The sequence below is a fragment of the Exophiala bonariae genome, assembly GCF_035927105.1.
Source record: "Exophiala bonariae strain CCFEE 5792 chromosome Unknown scaffold_2, whole genome shotgun sequence".
NCBI lineage: Eukaryota > Fungi > Ascomycota > Eurotiomycetes > Chaetothyriales > Herpotrichiellaceae > Exophiala > Exophiala bonariae.
The window spans coordinates 1,081,230-1,098,255 of record NW_027042477.1 but is presented as its reverse complement, the minus strand read 5'-3'; the positions used below and the strand labels follow the sequence as shown (position 1 = coordinate 1,098,255).

Sequence of the window (17,026 nt, the reverse complement as noted above, 5' to 3'; positions counted from 1 at the left end):
TTGGACAAATCACTCATTTCGCCATCTTATTGGAGATCACATCTCAAGTCCCCGTACTTCACGTTGTCGCATCCGCGCCTCTCCGCCATTCGAGGCGAGCTAGGTACAACATTGCTTGTCCACGTGTTATGTCATGATTTTCGATATGTGGAGATTTTGCTGGTGTTGGTTTGTATAAGACTAAGGGGGCCCCCCTCAGACAGTCGCTGCATAATCTTCCAAGATCATTCAATCACCAGCTATAACTACCACCATGGGCTATTTGAAGGCTCCCAAATTCTCGAGACCCAAGTTGACTCGAGAGTCACTTGGGTTGACCACTTGGGTCAAATACGACAAGTATGATCCCCGCTCTGCAGATTCCACCGACGCAAGAAAGTCATTGGCAGACCTGGACTATTCTCCACTCCGTAGAGTGACATGGGCATCTTTCTGGATGGGTATACTCATCTCGATGGGTGGTTTCATCTTCGGGTACGACACCGGTCAAATCTCAGGATTTCTTGAAATGCCAGATTTTCTCGAGCGCTTTGGTCAACGTCATTCGGATGGTACATTCTACTTCAGCAATGTTCGTGCTGGACTTATTGTCGCTTTGGTAAGTGTGAGGGGTCTACGTCTGTTCTTCTGAATCCTGACACGTGTAGCTCTCCATCGGTACATTATTCGGCGCCTTGATCGCTGGCCCAGTGGCCGATATCATCGGCCGTAAGCCTAGTGTCACCCTCTGGTGTGGAATCTTCTGCGTGGGCAATATCGTGATGATTTCATCCGACCATCATTGGTACCAGATGATGATGGGGCGCTTTGTCGCAGGTCTCGGTGTAGGTTCGCTGTCGTTGCTTGTGCCAATGTACATGGGTAAGCACGTTTCGGAAATTTTAAGATACCTATTCTGACAACTTCTAGCTGAGACTGCTCCTCGTCACATTCGAGGTGCGCTGATCTCCACTTATCAGCTGTTTGTAAGTTCTAGCTACGTCGTCGTTCAGTATGTCATGCTAATGGGATTCTCAAGATCACTTTTGGCATCTTCTTGGCCTCTTGTATCAACTTTGGCACTTTTGAGCACCAGCGTGGTAACTCCGGCTCTTGGAGGATTCCATTAGGTGTTGGATTTCTATGGCCACTCATCTTGGGTGGCCTAGTGCTTCTATTCCCCGAAACTCCTCGCTTCGATTTCCGAAAAGGCAAGACTGAGAGGGCCAAAGAGACCATGTTGAAGGTTTACGGAGCACCACCCAACCATTACAGTGTCTATCTGGAGCTCGAAGAGATTGATGCTAAGCTTCGTGCTGAGGCTGTTCAAGAGGGCTTTGTCCGAGAATGGATTCACATGTTCTCGGCTCCCAAGATGGGTCAGCGCATCGCCCTTGGAATGCTTCTGCAGATGTTCCAGCAGCTCACAGGTGCCAATTACTTCTTCTACTACGGAACCACAATCTTCCAGGTAAGTAGATGTTTTTGTGTCTGAAGTTTACAGAATTCTGATTATGCGTGCGCAGGCTACTGGTATCAACAACTCCTATGTCACCCAGATGATTTTGAATGGCATCAACTTTGGCACAACTTTCTATGGCCTCTATATTGTCGAACATTACGGTCGTCGTAAGTCACTGATGGTTGGAGGGCTTTGGATGTCGGCGATGTTCTTCATCTTCGCCAATGTTGGACATTTCTCCCTCGACCGGAACGATCCTCAGTCTACGGAGTCTTCTGGAACAGCGATGATTGTCATCGCATCGTTTTTCATCTTCGGTAAGTACTGTTTTCGCAATCTTAGGTTCTTAGGACCTCAGTCCGCCCACACATTTCTTCCTGCTTCTTCCTAGTATTTCGTTCCCAGTTCGCACAACCAAAGTATCGTTTTCTAACTGTCTTCTGTGTACAGGATTTGCCACTACATGGGGCCCAATGGTAAGTCACGACCCACCGGCGCTATGCACTTATCTGTAGACATGGAAGACTGACACAAATTAACAGGTGTGGACAATCTGCGGTGAACTCTATCCATCACGCTACAGAGCCAAAGGCATGGCTCTGTCTACCGCATCCAATTGGTTCTGGAATTTCCTTATCGCCTTCTTTACGCCATTCATCACAGGCGACATCGACTTCCTTTACGGCTATGTCTTTGCAGGTTGCAATCTGGTCGCTGTTTTCCTGATTTACTTCTTTGTCATGGAAGGCCAAGGCAGAACTCTTGAAGAGATTGACACCATGTACATCACCGGCGTCAAGCCCTGGAAGAGCTCCAGCTGGGTTGCTCCTCCTCCCGAAGAGATTGAAAAGATCAGAAGGGAGGCTGGCACTGCAAGTGCTGCCGAAGCTGGCGAGATCGCACCCGCTCCAGCTCCAGCTGTCGCTAGAGATAGCGAGAGCACCGAGGCTGAGAAAGAGCTCGAGCATCGTGCATAGTCCTCCAGACCTCCTGTTCAAAGGGCCGGAGGGCCGGAATCTCTGTCTTGACCTTGCAACTGGTAGCCTTGCTGCAAAGACATGTCAGAAGCAGATTTCGCAAAAATTCAAGATATGGTTACAACGACTTTTCGATTGCCTCAAATGGCAAACGTCCTCAGAAAAGACATCAAATAAACATCAGGAGAGATATGATCACTACGCCCAAATCGACTGCTCAGGTCACGATGATATCAGGATGATCCGAGACTTCCATTCGCTACGAACTTGATACCCCAATGGGAATTGGATTCACTGAATAGCAGTTATTACTGTTTTCATGTACCTATACTAATTGATAATCACACATGGATAATGTTGCATCGCTGAACATGTTTATGCATGATTCAAAATTCGTAAAAAATACATTCAGAGCCAACTTTTGCAGCAGACTCAATACACTAGATTTCGATTGTGTGGTCAGTAAACAAATGCCTTAAGTAATATGTCGTAGTATCCCAAAGGGTCAGGTCGGCCGTCGAGTTAATACTAATACCGATCCCAATAATGATGTCGATGTCGATGCTGATGCTGAACCGTAGCTCAGTATCAGTATAAGAAAAGGGCCTCCACATGATCTCAATGGGGCTCGATACTGCACCACCTGCCTGATACATCAGTTGGCCATGATATGCTGTCCGAATAAGGCTACCTGTAGGGTGGATACTGATCGAAGTAGCAAGAATTCGGCCGGATCCCAACTCTCACGGAATTTTCTCGTCAGGTGAACAGCCACTTCCTGCGGCTGCAGCAGTTGAGGGTTATGATCGAAATTAACCATGCGGACATGAGTTTTCAGGCGCTTCCATGGAGTTTGTCACAAACGCAGCTCAACACAGTCAGATTGCTCCGCCAACTGCATATGCTCCGGCTAACCCTGCTCCGGGACCTTTACCAACACCCGGAAGGCCTGAAGCAAATGGCCTCCTCAATCGTCTCCGTGAAGTCATCAATCGGTCATCCAACACATATGCAAGGCACACGAAGAGGAGCGGGTCAACTCCAGGGACATCGATGACAAGGTTGAATTTGGGTTCTTCGTCCTTGCCGGCTTGCAGGATCTGTCCGATCCGCTTTCCTTGATATCCCACCACGGCCGTTCTACGGCCGCCCGTGACTGCCATCTTCAAGTAAATGGCATCGAGCTCGCCGTCAGCCGTGCTTCGGAATACGAGCTTCGTGGATGCGTTCGCCAATATTTTCGATGTCGTCTCAATCTCCAGGTACTGGGTGCCATCCTTCCCTGGTGCACAAGCCGAATAATGCCATCTGTCACCATCGGTTTTCCTTTTGATTGTGTGAGCGATTCCCCCAGGTGCGTTCGGCCTGAGGTCCTTGATATACGTGACATGGTAGATCAAGGTCGATTCGGTTTCGATATGGAAGAGAGGCACTCCGTTGACCATGGTGATTTCAAAATCAGGTGACCGATATTCCCCCTCCATGCACACCTTCATGGGCTCGCTGTGTCCCCGGTCGGCGGTGAAGGACAGGCCGATTGACACAGATTCTGCGTACGGCGGAGGAGCACCATTGCCAAATTTTTGTTTGTTCATGTTGTATTCAGATGCACCGTTATGAAGTTGTTCACCGTTTGTGGCGAGGAGAAGATGGTATGTCGTTCGTTATACCACAAGGCTTGCGACAGCTTCTGAGGATGTCATCTCTGGGCATCCTTGCCGTATCTGTGCAATTGGCTATGCTGGCACTGGAGGGGGCTGAGCCTCTGGGCATCTGGCCTTGGCTTTCAGGGTTTGCCGATTACCGAAGCCAGCCCAACTTGTTGTATCAAAGTCAATATTGAGGAACACCGGCGTTCAATCCTGAGGTCTCATGGTAACAAGACAGCCACGGATGTCACCCGCCATCACAGTCTTGCTCTATTGACTTGGTGTTGCACACGCGGCGCGGCGCCCCTGGTGCTCTTACAAGAGGCCATTGTTGGCTCTCAGGACAATGTTGAGCCTACAGACTGGGGCCTTCGTGTATGTACGAAAAGCACGGTTGACAGCAAGGCCCAGCTAATTGAAGATCAATATCAAATTTGCTACATAGTAGCGAGGTGTTGTGGGATGCTTGGAGAATTGCGAATCCCAACCTGTGCACTTAGCGACTCTTACTCGACAGATGAGCTCGAGTGGTTCCAAAAAATTACATACAAACTCCATCCGCCACCAATTCTCCAGGACTATCGAACTCCTTCTGATGCCACTGTTTCTGGCTTTTCTTTTCATCTCGTACCCAGGTCCAGCTGCATCATGCCCGGTGCACGATACTCACCTGTTCCAGCTTTTACCGTCTCATCACCAATGCCAGTTATCTTTCACGATCATCCTCTCTAGATCGAGCCACAGCGTAGAATTTTTGTAGATTGGAGGGCAGACACTCCCTATTGTCCGCCACTGAGTGTTGAAGTCGTAAATAACATTATCAGGACCCCACTTTTCCAATCCGAGGACCTTCCCATTCTCGTCCGCATCCTCGATGGCGTATTTATTGAGCTTCCACATCCAATACCAATACTCCTTGTCAAATTGGGGCGCATATATCTCGCATGTGCCTTCCCAATCTTTATTCACATCTATATTTCTGGTTCGGTACGCCTCTGGCTCGTGCTGTATTATCATTCGAGTCGCATTGACAAATCCCACCACCTCCTCGTACCAGACGCGTCTGGGATATTTCTTGTCTAGCGCGTCTTTAGGTGTCGCTTCCTCGTACCTCCGTTTGTATGTCGGATAGTTGAGGTATTCGGACTGGTTGTACGGTATGTACTCTCCACAACACTTTTCCACGGTGGGCGCAAAGCTGCACCAAGCCCGGTGGAAATTGTCGCTCTGAGGGTCATGACAGCACGTTTCACGGTACTTTGCCAACGCCGCTAATGCGGTTCGAACACAAGTTTTGTCAATGATTGGGGCTATCGGCAAGTCTCTGACTGGGTATGTCGCCTCAAGTACGTGTTTCTTCCCGTACGGAGGGCCGAGTGCCATCCATAGCGTCTCTTGCCCGGTCTTGGGGTCGAGAGACGCGACCGCATTGTTAATTTTAGTATTTGAACTTGACGCAGTAGCAGCAGGCCCGTACAACGTCTTTGTCGGGATGAGAGTAGAAGTGGTAGGAATTCGGTGAACTAAGTGTAAACTCGATGCAGTCATGACCTCTGTGGCGGACGACGACACCACTGGGGCTCCAACCACCTGATGGCCCGGGAGACCAGTGGTGAGCAAGGCGGCAGCCAAAAACAGACGAATGCTTTTTAGAGGCATCTTACGAGTGTTACGGCAGGTGGTGAGCTGAGAGACAAAAGTTATCAGGTGACTATGTGAACCTGAAGATGAAGTCAGCAGAAATAAATCAGAGAGACTCTGTCCGTAGCGCAGTACCTGAAAATGGTGGTGCAGCAAGGTTGTCTGATGCTCAAGAGCGAAGCACACTTATCAGACGTTCTTCAAGAAAAAGTTTCAGTCGAGGGGTTGTGCTGGGTACTGGAGGACTACGAATAATCGAGTTAGGGACACAACTTTCTTATATATTCACAGGACTGAAGATCTTTTGTCTATCAACGGAGAGTAAAGTTTTCCCGCAGTCTCGCAAGGTGGCGAGTTCATAAGTGGATCTTTGGCCTTCCCTGACTCCAGTTATCAAGGTGTTGCTTCCAAGACTAATGGGCAGAGCACAATAACAACCATGGACACCATGGATCCCTTGGGCACAAGAGTACAACTCACGACTGCTGTTTGGACGATCACAGACATGTATCGATCTCAAGGCACAGATACGATATCTCTAAACACTAAGTTTCTAGCTCACCCAGTACCCATAGTCATATTGATCGATCTTCTGTGCATGCTGGGAGCCAGACCAATATAGACCCACCATGGAATCATCTCAAAATCTCTCAAAAGGTTCGAACGGGTCAAATTACGGTCAAAGTTGGGTTGGGATTTCTCAAATATGTTGACCTGATACCTCGAAGACACCCGAGCTGATGATGTATTATACTGCGTCCTTCCTGTCTTGATCATTTGCACTGAAAAAGTACGTTTGGACACGTGCTAGAACTTCTCCCGCTGGGTATGGAATGCTGAAATGCTAAGGGACAAGGCTGAAGCTCAACCGGTGTCTTGGCAACCATAAGCCCCCACAGACCCACGAATCTGTGAGGCCCAATCGAACGAACTTAACTAATTATCAGTGGTCTTTAGGTTTGGCTGCCTTTGGGAACCCTAAATAATCCGAATGCGAACACCTCTTCTGGAGTTCATTTGATCCCATAATCCTTCTCGGTTTGAGGGCCGATGCTTCGACAAATTGCTAGTAATTCAGAATTTTGGGAGAACCCTAGAGATAAGCATCTGACTAATACCTAGCTCCAAAGATCAGCCGATTCCGATTCCGATCGACAGACCTCGTGGCTTTTCAAGCTGCTTCACCTATTCTCCCAAACCTTCTTTCACTCATTGGGCACAAATACGAGCTGCTGGTAGGTACCTACGTGGGCGGGCCAGTTTTCGTCCCGCGGAGGAGACGGACTGAATTCGGGCCCCAGATCGCAAACATTGATGCTACCATTTCACCGTGTGACACCTCTTTGCCCTGAGTGCCTTCGCCTGGCCATATCATCATGTAAGCTGCGTTGGGATGATTTCCCTTGCTCACCAGCAACAGAAGTTGGAGCTGAGCGGCCAGGCGGGTCTTCCGCAAATGGACTGAATTTCTGTCAGTTGGCTGAAATCACTCGTGTCGTGAACGTCTCTAGTTGGCTGTGCTAGAGGCCGACGTCAGCCACTAGTTAGTCTCCGAAGGAAAGGTTCTCTTTTCGACCCCCCTGAATGACAGATTGGCATTATAATATGTTTAAATCTCACTTTGCTTTCCTGCAAACTCCAGTCTGCAAATTTATGAACCTAGAACATCTGACACCGATACTAGGCACCCAGAAACTCAACATCATCGCAAACCCAGGCAGTTACCAATTATTGTCGACCATGGAGATAATGCATCAGGCAGAGGTCCTCATCGTCGGCGGGGGCCCCACAGGCCTTACACTTGGGCTTGAACTCGCTCTGCAGGGCATATCCTTTCGCATTGTCGACATGGCGCCGGATTTCTCCGAAAAGTCTAAGGCTTTGGCGATGCAGGCGCGTAGCCAGGAGCTGCTATCGCGTCATGGTCTTGGTCCAAAGTTGCTCAAATGCGGCCTCACTGTCAATGGCGCAACTATCGTCGTCAAGGGCAAGGAGGTCACAAATGTTCAACTGGGAAAGATTGCCGGAGAGATCAAGGACAGTATGTACGCTCCGTCACTTGTTATTGCACAGTCCGATACAGAGCGGGTACTTCACCAGCGGCTTTTACAGTATGGTTCCGCTCTAGAGCGCGGGGTCACTGTCAGGGAGATCACCCAAGACGACACTGGGGCCACGGCCGTTCTCGAAAATTCATCTGGCGTCCGAGACACCCTGCGCGTTAAGTATATTGTTGGTACCGATGGTGCTCACAGCACTGTGCGCCATGCTTCGGATAATTTCACATTCGAGGGCGGGATATATCCTCAAGACTTTATCCTCTGCGATGCGTACCTTCGATCGAACAAGGCAAGCATTGGGAGAAATTTATTCTTGTGTCTAGGTCAGGGAGTGCTGGTCATCTTTCCACTCAGAGACAACATGGTCCGCATTTTTGCCAGTCGTCCAGGAAAACCGAAGCACAACCCGGATCTTAAGGACTTTCAGCAATTGCTCGACAGTTTCAAGCCTGGCCATGGCGAGCTATACGACCCCATCTGGATGACAAGCTACTCGCTTCATCACAGAGGTGTCAACACCTACCGTGATCGTCGCTTGTTTGTCGCAGGTGACGCTGCACATATTCATTCGCCAGTCGGCGGTCAGGGGATGAATACAGGAATACAGGATGCGGTGAACTTGGGTTGGAAACTAGGCGCAGTACTTCGAGGCGAACGTCCCGACTCATTTCTCGACACTTATCATCAGGAGCGGCATCCAGTCGGCCAACATCTGCTGAACACAACTGACTGGGTATTCACCTGGTTAACCTGGACAAACCCGATTTTCATGTCCGTCCGCAACTTCGTTGTGCCTTGGGTCGCCCCTTACATGTCAAGTAAGCCTGCACGGACGAAAAGGGGCTATCAGTTCATCTCAGAGCTTGCAATTCGCTACAGGAAGAGCCCTATTGTCTGGACCGGCACCGGCTTCAACGGTTCTGTACTTGGAGGCAATCGTGCTCCAGACGGCATGATTACTGGCGCAGACGGCCAGGACAAAGGTTTGTACGATACTTTGTCAGGTGTCCATCACAGCCTTGTGCTATTCTCTGGTACTCAGAGCGACGTTGCTTCTGCAGCAGACCTGGAAAGGGCCAGAAAGAAATTCCTTGATGCGAGATCTCCAGAAATCAAGGCAGATGTGTACATCTTGTATAACTCATCGAGCTCCGTGACACTGCGTTCAGGCGAGTTCAGGGATCCAGATGATGGGTTACACCGAAGTTACAATTTCACAACGCCGGGCTATGCATATATCCGACCTGATTACTACGTGGCCAATATTGGATTCCTGTCTACTCTGGATGAATTGTGCTCACGCCTTGCTGTGCACTAGGAATTGGATTGGTTCTGACTATATGTTTCCACAGAGCTCAGATCGACCACGTGTGTAATGAAGAGCATCATTCACTCTAAATCAGTCCTTGAAATCTGTGCTCTCATAAACCTCACGATACTCCTCCGCCGTCTCCTGAAGATCCGCAATAAACGACCTTAGCTGAGCTCCCGTGTCCGAACCAAGCGGCAGCCTGAGACGACGTTTGCGATCTGCGAATAGTCCCTTTCTGGCTGCATACTCCCAGACCCGCTCTGCCAGAATCACAGGATTACCCGGTTGCTTAAGATTATATTTCACAAAAGCCTGCCGGGCCTCTCCCACAGGAGTGTTCTCGTATTCGGACATTGCGGGTGCCAAATTCTGCCCAGCAGAGGCTGAAGCAAGGAAATTGGTGCGGAAGTATCCCGGTTCCACGATTGCAGCATCAATGCCGAAGGATGCAACTTCTTGAGCTAAAGCCTCGGTGATACCTTCGAGCGCAAATTTGGTCGAGCAGTAGATGCCATTGCCTGGATATCCGTGGAATCCTCCAATTGAGCTGAAGTTCAAGATCAGGCCTGACCTCTGCGCTCGTAAATCTGGTAGGAAGGCACGTATCACTCGCAGAATGCCAAATACGTTGATTTCATATTGTTGTTTCACATTTTCGTCACTACGTTCCAGAATCAGATACTGTGCTGTCACCAAAAGTGGGTTGGTACTCACCTGATCTCTTCGATCCCGCCCATGTACGCATATCCGGCGTTGTTAACCAGGACATCGATTTTACCGAAAGCGCCAACCGCTTCTTTTGCAAACACGTTGACTTTCTCCTGAGACCAAGACAGGTCAAATCTCAGAATCGAGACGTTGTCGGTCTTCAGGGTTTCAGGGACTTTTTCAGGACTCCTGACGGCAGCAATCACTTTGTCGCCCTCCTTGAGTGCTTTCAGAGCAATTTCGAGACCGATGCCAGTATTTGCACCGGTTATCATCCAAACTCGAGACATGTTGGCCGGTGATTTGGACAGTTGGTAGCACGAGACGGTAGCTACGAACTGGTTGTTGGATTGTTGGAAATGGCGAATGGTGGTGAGTTGACTGAGTTGGCTCGAGCTCAGGGATCAGACACGAATATATATCTTCATCCTGACATGGCCAAGGCATATATCGCGCACTCGTTCCCGAATGAAAGGGAGAAAGCGCTGAGATAATCCAGCATGAGTGGTTTGAGAGGATCGAAATATGTACCAATAATCCTCGCGAATGTTCACAGAAATCATAGTTGCATTAAGATCGCGCTTCTAACACCGAAGCATGAAAATTCGTACCTCAGCGGTCTTTCCCAAGCACAGCCAAGTAAGTAGCACACGGGCGGATGTATGAGTTCCTCTGTTGTTGGCAGCTTAGTCATTTAACCCCTGTGGAGGCACTAATACTGGTGGACACAAGCGGCCGCACGCCCGCATAGTAGATCCACGCAGATGGCAACTTGGAGAATCATCCCTACAGGATGCCGTCACCGGTGTTAAGGTCAGACGAGGATGCGAGTCTGAGTCAGGGAATTAACGCCAGGACTAAAGTGCGACTAGATGCACTTGGCTCATATGTGACGTATTCTTGGTCGCAATTGTAATTTTCTGTTAGTACTTAGGCACGTCAGGTATGTAGCATCCTAATATGGAAAGTGGTCCTATTAAGGTCGGAGTATGAATAACGCCAGATGTGAATGGCGTCCGCCAGTTCACGAAATGCCTAGTAAATTTGCAACATTTTGTAAAGATCAGTCGGTTCCTAAATCGCGAAAATCATCACCTAAATTCTCTTCCTTTACATTCATATTCTGGAATAATTTATCTATATCCTTTGTACTCTAGTCATTACATAGGATAGCTTTATCGAAAAAATGATGCTGTACAGAAGCGTGGGAATCCATAATTACTATGCTCACCGTTGTGGTGAATTGAAATTCCAGGTAGCACCTAACGAGAAGGCATCAGGAACAATCAAGGAACTTAGTTACTATCTATCTGTCTCAAGCATCACTAATCGTACAGTCTCAAAGATGAGAATCACTCCGCTCATTCGGCATTGTTCTTCTCTGCAGAAGTGCAGAACATCTTCAGAGGAACCGGGGCGTCAAGCTTGGGCATGAACACCTCGACGAATTGCATCCCTTTGACTTTGTTGAATTCCTCGGTTGTCCAGAGTGCCTCGATCTCACCTCTTGTTCTGACCTGCATAGTTCGAGCATTGCCGCCTTTGCCCAATCGTGCTCCCATCGTTTCAGGTAGCAGGGAGTACCTCCAAGCTGGGATGTCATTATAAGATTCTTCCATTCCGTGGACCCAGCGTTCAACTGTGTATCCGTCATTGTTTACCAAAAAGATGATAATGTCCAGGTTCAGCTTGAGCATGGTTCCAATGGCCTGAGCAGTGAGTTGCAAAGATCCATCGCCCTCAAATAAGATTACACGCCCTGGACGCCCAAGCTCACGAGCAGCGAGAGCAACACCTTGGGCCGCAGGCAGTGTGTAACCTATACTCCCCCATAGCGTTTGAGAGATGGCAAATACGTTGGCCGGAAATTGGGTGTCCCAAACACCAAGGTACGATGAACCTATCTCGGTACATAACATGTCGTTGGGCTGCAACCACTTCGACAATTGTTGCCACAGATATGCATGTGTAATGGTGGTGTCCGGATAAGAGGCCGCTGGAGGAAGATTGGCACTTGCTGTGCGGTGGACGTCATAGACAAGTTCCTGGGCTGGCCTGACAAGTTTTGAGGTGTCCAAAAGGTTGGTCAGACGCTTCAGCAAGCCATACATATGTATGTCGCATCGTTGACCCTCAATCGTGAGAAACTCCATAGACAAATCAACAGCATTGTGAGCAGGGAGATTGTATGAGAACCTCATTGTGTTGATATCCGACTTCATCAAACCGAGAGAGAGAACCATATCACTGCTTTCCACCAGCTCTCGAACATTATCATAAGAACCACTTCCAGCGTAGAGTCCTCCAAAATTGGGTAAGCATTCATCGATGGTTCCTTTACCCATAGGTGTAGTGAATATTGGTAGGCTAGTCTTTAGGACAAACTCGGTCGCTTCGGCCTTCAGATGATGTCGGATGACACACCCGTCTACCAGCAAGACAGGCCTTTTGGCGCTGTACAACCGTGATAAGATGTTCTCCGCAACAGCAATCTCGACTGCCTGATTGTTCTCCGGAAAAGTGATGTCTAGAGGCTGGTTAAGACTCTCGGCGGGCACTTCCTTGGTCACCATATCGGACGGCAGTTCAATGTAGACTGGTCTGCTTTTGAGCCAGGCAGTCCTCAGAACTCTATCAATCTCAGAGGTTGCAGTCTCAGTGTTGTGGAGATTTGCTTGTGCGACCGTGACTTGCTTGTAGATGTTTGCGAAGACTTTGTAGTCTCCGTCACCCAATGTATGATGTAGGAGCATCCTTTCATGCTGAGCGGTGGTCGATGGACTGCCAACAATATGTACAACGGGGACATACTCAGCATAAGATCCGGCGATGGCATTCAAGGCCGACAATTCACCAACACCAAAGGTTGTCATCAGAGCACCGATGCCTTTCATCTGGGCATATCCGTCTGCTGCATAGCCTAGAAACAACATTAGAAAGTCCACTCAAAGTCTTTCCCAACAGTGTACTTACCTGCGTTAAGCTCATTGGCATCTCCAACCCAGTTAAGGCCGGCAGGCTTAAGATGGTCAAGGGATACGAGATTGTAGTCGCCTGGCACTCCATGTACTGATTCGATTCCAAGTTGTCGTAATCTAGTGAAAAGATAATGAGCTAGGGTTACAGTGCTCGACATTTCGCCAGTCTGGGTGAGTGATGTAGTTGATCGAAGCAAGAGTAAGTATCTTAAGTTCAGGAAGTATTTGTTGTCGAACTAGTCTTGGGGATGTTTGGTGAGTTGTTCTTGCTCTGCTAAACGGAAGGTATCCTTGCCCATATATACACATATGGGATTCGAGTTGGTTGCGGCCTGTAAACAACGCACCCTTGGCTCATGACTGGTTGTTAGACCCCTAGAATTCGTTTGGCGAATAGTTGAGGCAGGCAACCCGGACTGCACCACATGGTGAAACAATTGATTGGTCAATACCGATTGCAAGTAGCATAACGCGGTAGTGATGCCCGGATACATGAACAATCTCAAGACCCTGGAACCATCTGTAGCCATTACCTGTACTGCGAGCTATCGATTTTGGGCAACACGGACTGCTCCCGAGTCTGCTGCATCTTTCTTGGTAGAAGCGGTACTGCAGGAAGATTTAAAACGATTCGTCATAACCGCAATCCTCTCATGCGATGTAGTTGGAACATCTTGCAGCATTATCTTGAAGTCCTCCGATTTAGAATGCTATTGCTCAGCAGGATATCTCGATCTGGCCATCATTGCGTAGATATGCATCTTTGGGTGCTCCGTAGAAAGTTGCATTCTGGAGCTGTCCAGATTCGTCGACCAGGTACCGTGGCCATGTGCTAACGAGTGATTATCATTCCTTGGATACTTTCGCTTCCATCCTTCCTCGAAACGAAACAAACATACGCTGTAGGTTCGGTTAGTCGCGGATGGTCTTAAATTGAGGCAACAAGAAAGTGGTCGCTCAGAAAGGCCAATCCCGAACAATGCCAAGAAGTAATCCTGCACAAGCACCTAGACAAGTACCTTGGTCAGATGTTATGTCATCCAACTCCTGCAGGGCATCGGGGCTTAAACATCGAGCTCTAAAGCAACCCCAGATTGAGCAAATCAGTGAAGCTATGGGCACGGACGGCAAATAATTGTGACCCGTGTTGCTTAAGGGCACACACGGGCCCGAGGGCCGCCCATACCGTTGCCCAAGAAGCCTGAGGCTTCCACCAACTGAAATAGTCAGTACTGTATTGACATCAACAGCCACTACCTTCATACCGAGAACAAGACTACAAAGCCAAGTCTTATAAGTGCAACAATGAGCACAATCTGAACCACAGATAATAAATTTGAATTTACTGACTTGGTTTATTTCTTCTGTATGGACTCCTTAGGGCCAGGCTGTCGGGGTTGGAGAAGACCTCCACAAACTAACCCGAGGGCCACCTCGGGCCCCAGGGTTGGCGGCACCAGAAGCCCGAGCCCCTGAGGTCCGAGGCCCCTCAGCCGCAGTCCGACAGAGGTTAGCTGCTAGTTAATCACCTAGAGATACCTTAGGTAGGTACCTTGGGAAGTAGATTTTTAACTAACTACCTAGGTAACTACCTAAGACTAGCTCCTCAACAGTGAGGTCTCTGTCCTTGCTTTCATGAAGCTCGATGGTCATTCCTGACACTACAGCAAATGAATACTTGGTTCCTACTGATCTCTCCAGAGCAGGAGTCTTGTATCAAGCCTGAATAGCCTCAGCTGCACCTCCTTCTGGAATCCCGCTGCGGTGAGAGCTTACTGCCACTTGCCACTCGTCCTCGTGCTGTGCCCTTGCTACTGAGGCAAGCCTAGGTCGACGAGGTCTGTCTTCGGCCTAGAGTTGTTTGACTACGAGTTTGAGCTTGCATAGCTTCAATCAGCACATAGGAAAGCTACGATGAAGCGCAATTTTGTCGCTCTACCGCAGAGGCTTGCCAAATCACCAACATACGGCAATCTGCTCAGACGAGCTAGCCCTCCGCAACGTCGAAATAAGACCACAGGCGCCCAGCTGTTGAAGAGTTGGCCGTCAGATTATCGACGATTCCTGTTTATCGGAGCAGCAACGACAATCTCCCTCTTCGCTGGGTTCACCATCACCAGAGAAACCCGACTAGCCCATGCCGAGCAACCTTTAGAAGTTGAGTCGACATCCGCCAAAACTTCGACATGCTCGCTCTCGTCCATGCCCACGATAATCTATGATAAATCTGCAGAGAACCTCAACAATGCTGTAGCAGAGTTTTTGAACCTGTTAGGCCCACAGCGAGTTGATCTGAACCTGGGTGCACGAATATCCCATTCCAGTACCGAGTGGTCTCCAGCTCCACGAGGCGAACTCGATCGTTTCGACATTATCGTCAGCCCAAGCACCACCGAAGAAGTCAGTGCTATCACAAAGATCTGCTCTAGACGCCGAATCCCTATGACCGCGTTCTCTGGCGGTACAAGTCTGGAAGGGACACTAGCGGCAACGCAAGGCGGTGTGTGCATTGATTTCAAGCTGATGAACAAGATCATCGCTATACGAAAGAACGACCTTGATGTGACCGTCCAGCCAGGAGTTGGCTATATAGACCTAAACCAAAGGCTGGCAGAACAAGGGCTGTTCTTTCCACCCGATCCGGGACCTGGAGCTCAGATCGGTGGCATGATGTTTGTGTACACCTACCTTGAGCGAATCTTGCTAACAGTGTCTACTTCATGTCAGTGCGCAAGGCTGCAGTGGTACCAATGCTTTTAGATACGGAACGATGAAAGACTGGGTCCTCGGCCTCACCCTTGTCCTCGCGGACGGTTCAATTGTCAAAACTCGAGGTAGACCTAGAAAGTCAAGTGCAGGTTATGACCTGACCAGGTTGATCGTTGGCTCAGAAGGTACACTTGCCTTTGTGACAGAAGCTAATTTGAAACTCACAAGCAAGCCGCAAAACGAACGCGTTGCGTTGGCGGCATTCCCGAGCACTTCAAAAGCTGTAGAGACAGTCGTTAAAGTCGTCCAAAGCGATATGCCCATCGCTGCATTGGAACTACTGGACGGCACTTCAATGCGAGCAGTGAATCAAGGTGGGTACTGCGACAAAGAGTACCCTGAAGTTCCGACTCTGTTTCTTAAGTTCGCGGGGCATGATAAGGCGGCTGTCGATCAACAGATTAAATCAGTTCAGGAGTTTGCCCGACAATCGGGATGTCAAGCTTTCGAATTCTCGAATACCTCCGAAGAGGCAGATGCTATCTGGATGGCACGAAAGACACTTCTCTGGAGCATGCTCACTTTGAAGAACGATCCATCTGACATATTCCTGAGCGCTGACACGGCTGTGCCCATCTCACAGATGGGAACGGCTATGGATGCGGTAAAGCAAAAGATTACTGAAAGCGGATTTGTAGGGGCTTGTCTTGGACACGTCGGAGATGGTTCGTCAAACCAATTTTGCTTCCTCGCATTGCAAGCAGACAACTGATGTATCTGATAGGTAACTTTCACACCGCTGTGATATGCCCGCCAGAGCACAAGCATCAAGCCCGCCAAATCATTACTTGGGCCCAGCGTCTGGCAATCGACATGGATGGGACCGTGACGGGAGAGCATGGCATTGGCCTCGAGTTCCGTGACGCCATGGTGGAAGAGATTGGTGAAAATGGTGTTGATATGATGAGGCAGATCAAACTGGCTCTCGATCCGCTGTGCCTCCTGAACCCCGATAAGTTATTCAGACTGAAGATTGATAACTCGGGTGAGCAGTGACACAAGGCGACCTTGCATGGGGTTCCGCTACCTAGATATTCATTGTTGCAGTGTACAGTGCGGCAAAACCAAACACCGGTTTGCAAAAACAGGGTTAGTCGCTCCTCCGACTACCTTGGTGCAGAAAGACACGAACGGCACTATTCTGGAGTTCCTCCAATCCCGATACCGAGGTGTCTCAAGCATACTGGCCATACGAGCACCCTTTGACAGGCTACCGGGGTGGTTGTTGTCACAATGCAAGATGGACACTCCGCAATACTGTGCTGCTTAACGGATAGTACCCGCTTTTGCTGCGCCGCGTGTTTTGGTTAGCTCAGGCGCCCCATCGTATATTAAATTCTTCGAACATGGCAACCACTTCGAAACCAGACCCAACACGACCATCTATCAAATTACAAAGCAGGTAGTAGTCAACCTTAGCGAGACCATCCATGACTGCTATGGGGCGACCATACTAAATGCCGCGCTCTTTATGATTACTTATCTTCGTGA

The 17,026-nt window shown here is 49.1% G+C and overlaps 7 protein-coding genes across 7 annotated transcripts; 3 read left to right on the top strand and 4 right to left on the bottom strand.

Annotated features, from left to right (window-relative positions):
• Nucleotides 1-253: 253 nt before the first annotated feature.
• Nucleotides 254-2,418, top strand: LTR84_004914 (uncharacterized protein; the record flags this gene model as incomplete). The annotated part of the gene is made up of 7 exons (XM_064848487.1): nt 254-598; nt 648-861; nt 910-965; nt 1,019-1,450; nt 1,506-1,758; nt 1,892-1,917; nt 1,984-2,418. 7 exons carry the CDS (start codon nt 254-256, stop codon nt 2,416-2,418), a joined length of 1,761 nt encoding a protein of 586 aa, XP_064711111.1.
• An 878-nt stretch (nt 2,419-3,296) lies between these two features.
• On the bottom strand, nt 3,297-4,013 carry LTR84_004913 (uncharacterized protein; the record flags this gene model as incomplete). The annotated part of the gene is made up of 1 exon (XM_064848486.1): nt 3,297-4,013. The coding sequence occupies one exon, from the start codon at nt 4,011-4,013 to the stop codon at nt 3,297-3,299; it is 717 nt and encodes a 238-aa protein (XP_064711110.1).
• A 747-nt stretch (nt 4,014-4,760) lies between these two features.
• LTR84_004912 (uncharacterized protein) lies at nt 4,761-5,726 on the bottom strand (the record flags this gene model as incomplete). Its single annotated transcript, XM_064848485.1, has 1 exon — nt 4,761-5,726. The coding sequence occupies one exon, from the start codon at nt 5,724-5,726 to the stop codon at nt 4,761-4,763; it is 966 nt and encodes a 321-aa protein (XP_064711109.1).
• A 1,722-nt stretch (nt 5,727-7,448) lies between these two features.
• On the top strand, nt 7,449-9,086 carry LTR84_004911 (uncharacterized protein; the record flags this gene model as incomplete). The annotated part of the gene is made up of 1 exon (XM_064848484.1): nt 7,449-9,086. One exon carries the CDS (start codon nt 7,449-7,451, stop codon nt 9,084-9,086), a length of 1,638 nt encoding a protein of 545 aa, XP_064711108.1.
• Nucleotides 9,087-9,167: 81 nt separating this feature from the next.
• Nucleotides 9,168-10,078, bottom strand: LTR84_004910 (uncharacterized protein; the record flags this gene model as incomplete). The annotated part of the gene is made up of 2 exons (XM_064848483.1): nt 9,168-9,741; nt 9,795-10,078. 2 exons carry the CDS (start codon nt 10,076-10,078, stop codon nt 9,168-9,170), a joined length of 858 nt encoding a protein of 285 aa, XP_064711107.1.
• A 1,071-nt stretch (nt 10,079-11,149) lies between these two features.
• On the bottom strand, nt 11,150-12,924 carry LTR84_004909 (uncharacterized protein; the record flags this gene model as incomplete). The annotated part of the gene is made up of 2 exons (XM_064848482.1): nt 11,150-12,708; nt 12,762-12,924. The coding sequence occupies 2 exons, from the start codon at nt 12,922-12,924 to the stop codon at nt 11,150-11,152; spliced, it is 1,722 nt and encodes a 573-aa protein (XP_064711106.1).
• Nucleotides 12,925-14,680: 1,756 nt separating this feature from the next.
• On the top strand, nt 14,681-16,531 carry LTR84_004908 (uncharacterized protein; the record flags this gene model as incomplete). Its single annotated transcript, XM_064848481.1, has 3 exons — nt 14,681-15,438; nt 15,494-16,200; nt 16,260-16,531. 3 exons carry the CDS (start codon nt 14,681-14,683, stop codon nt 16,529-16,531), a joined length of 1,737 nt encoding a protein of 578 aa, XP_064711105.1.
• Nucleotides 16,532-17,026: the final 495 nt, after the last annotated feature.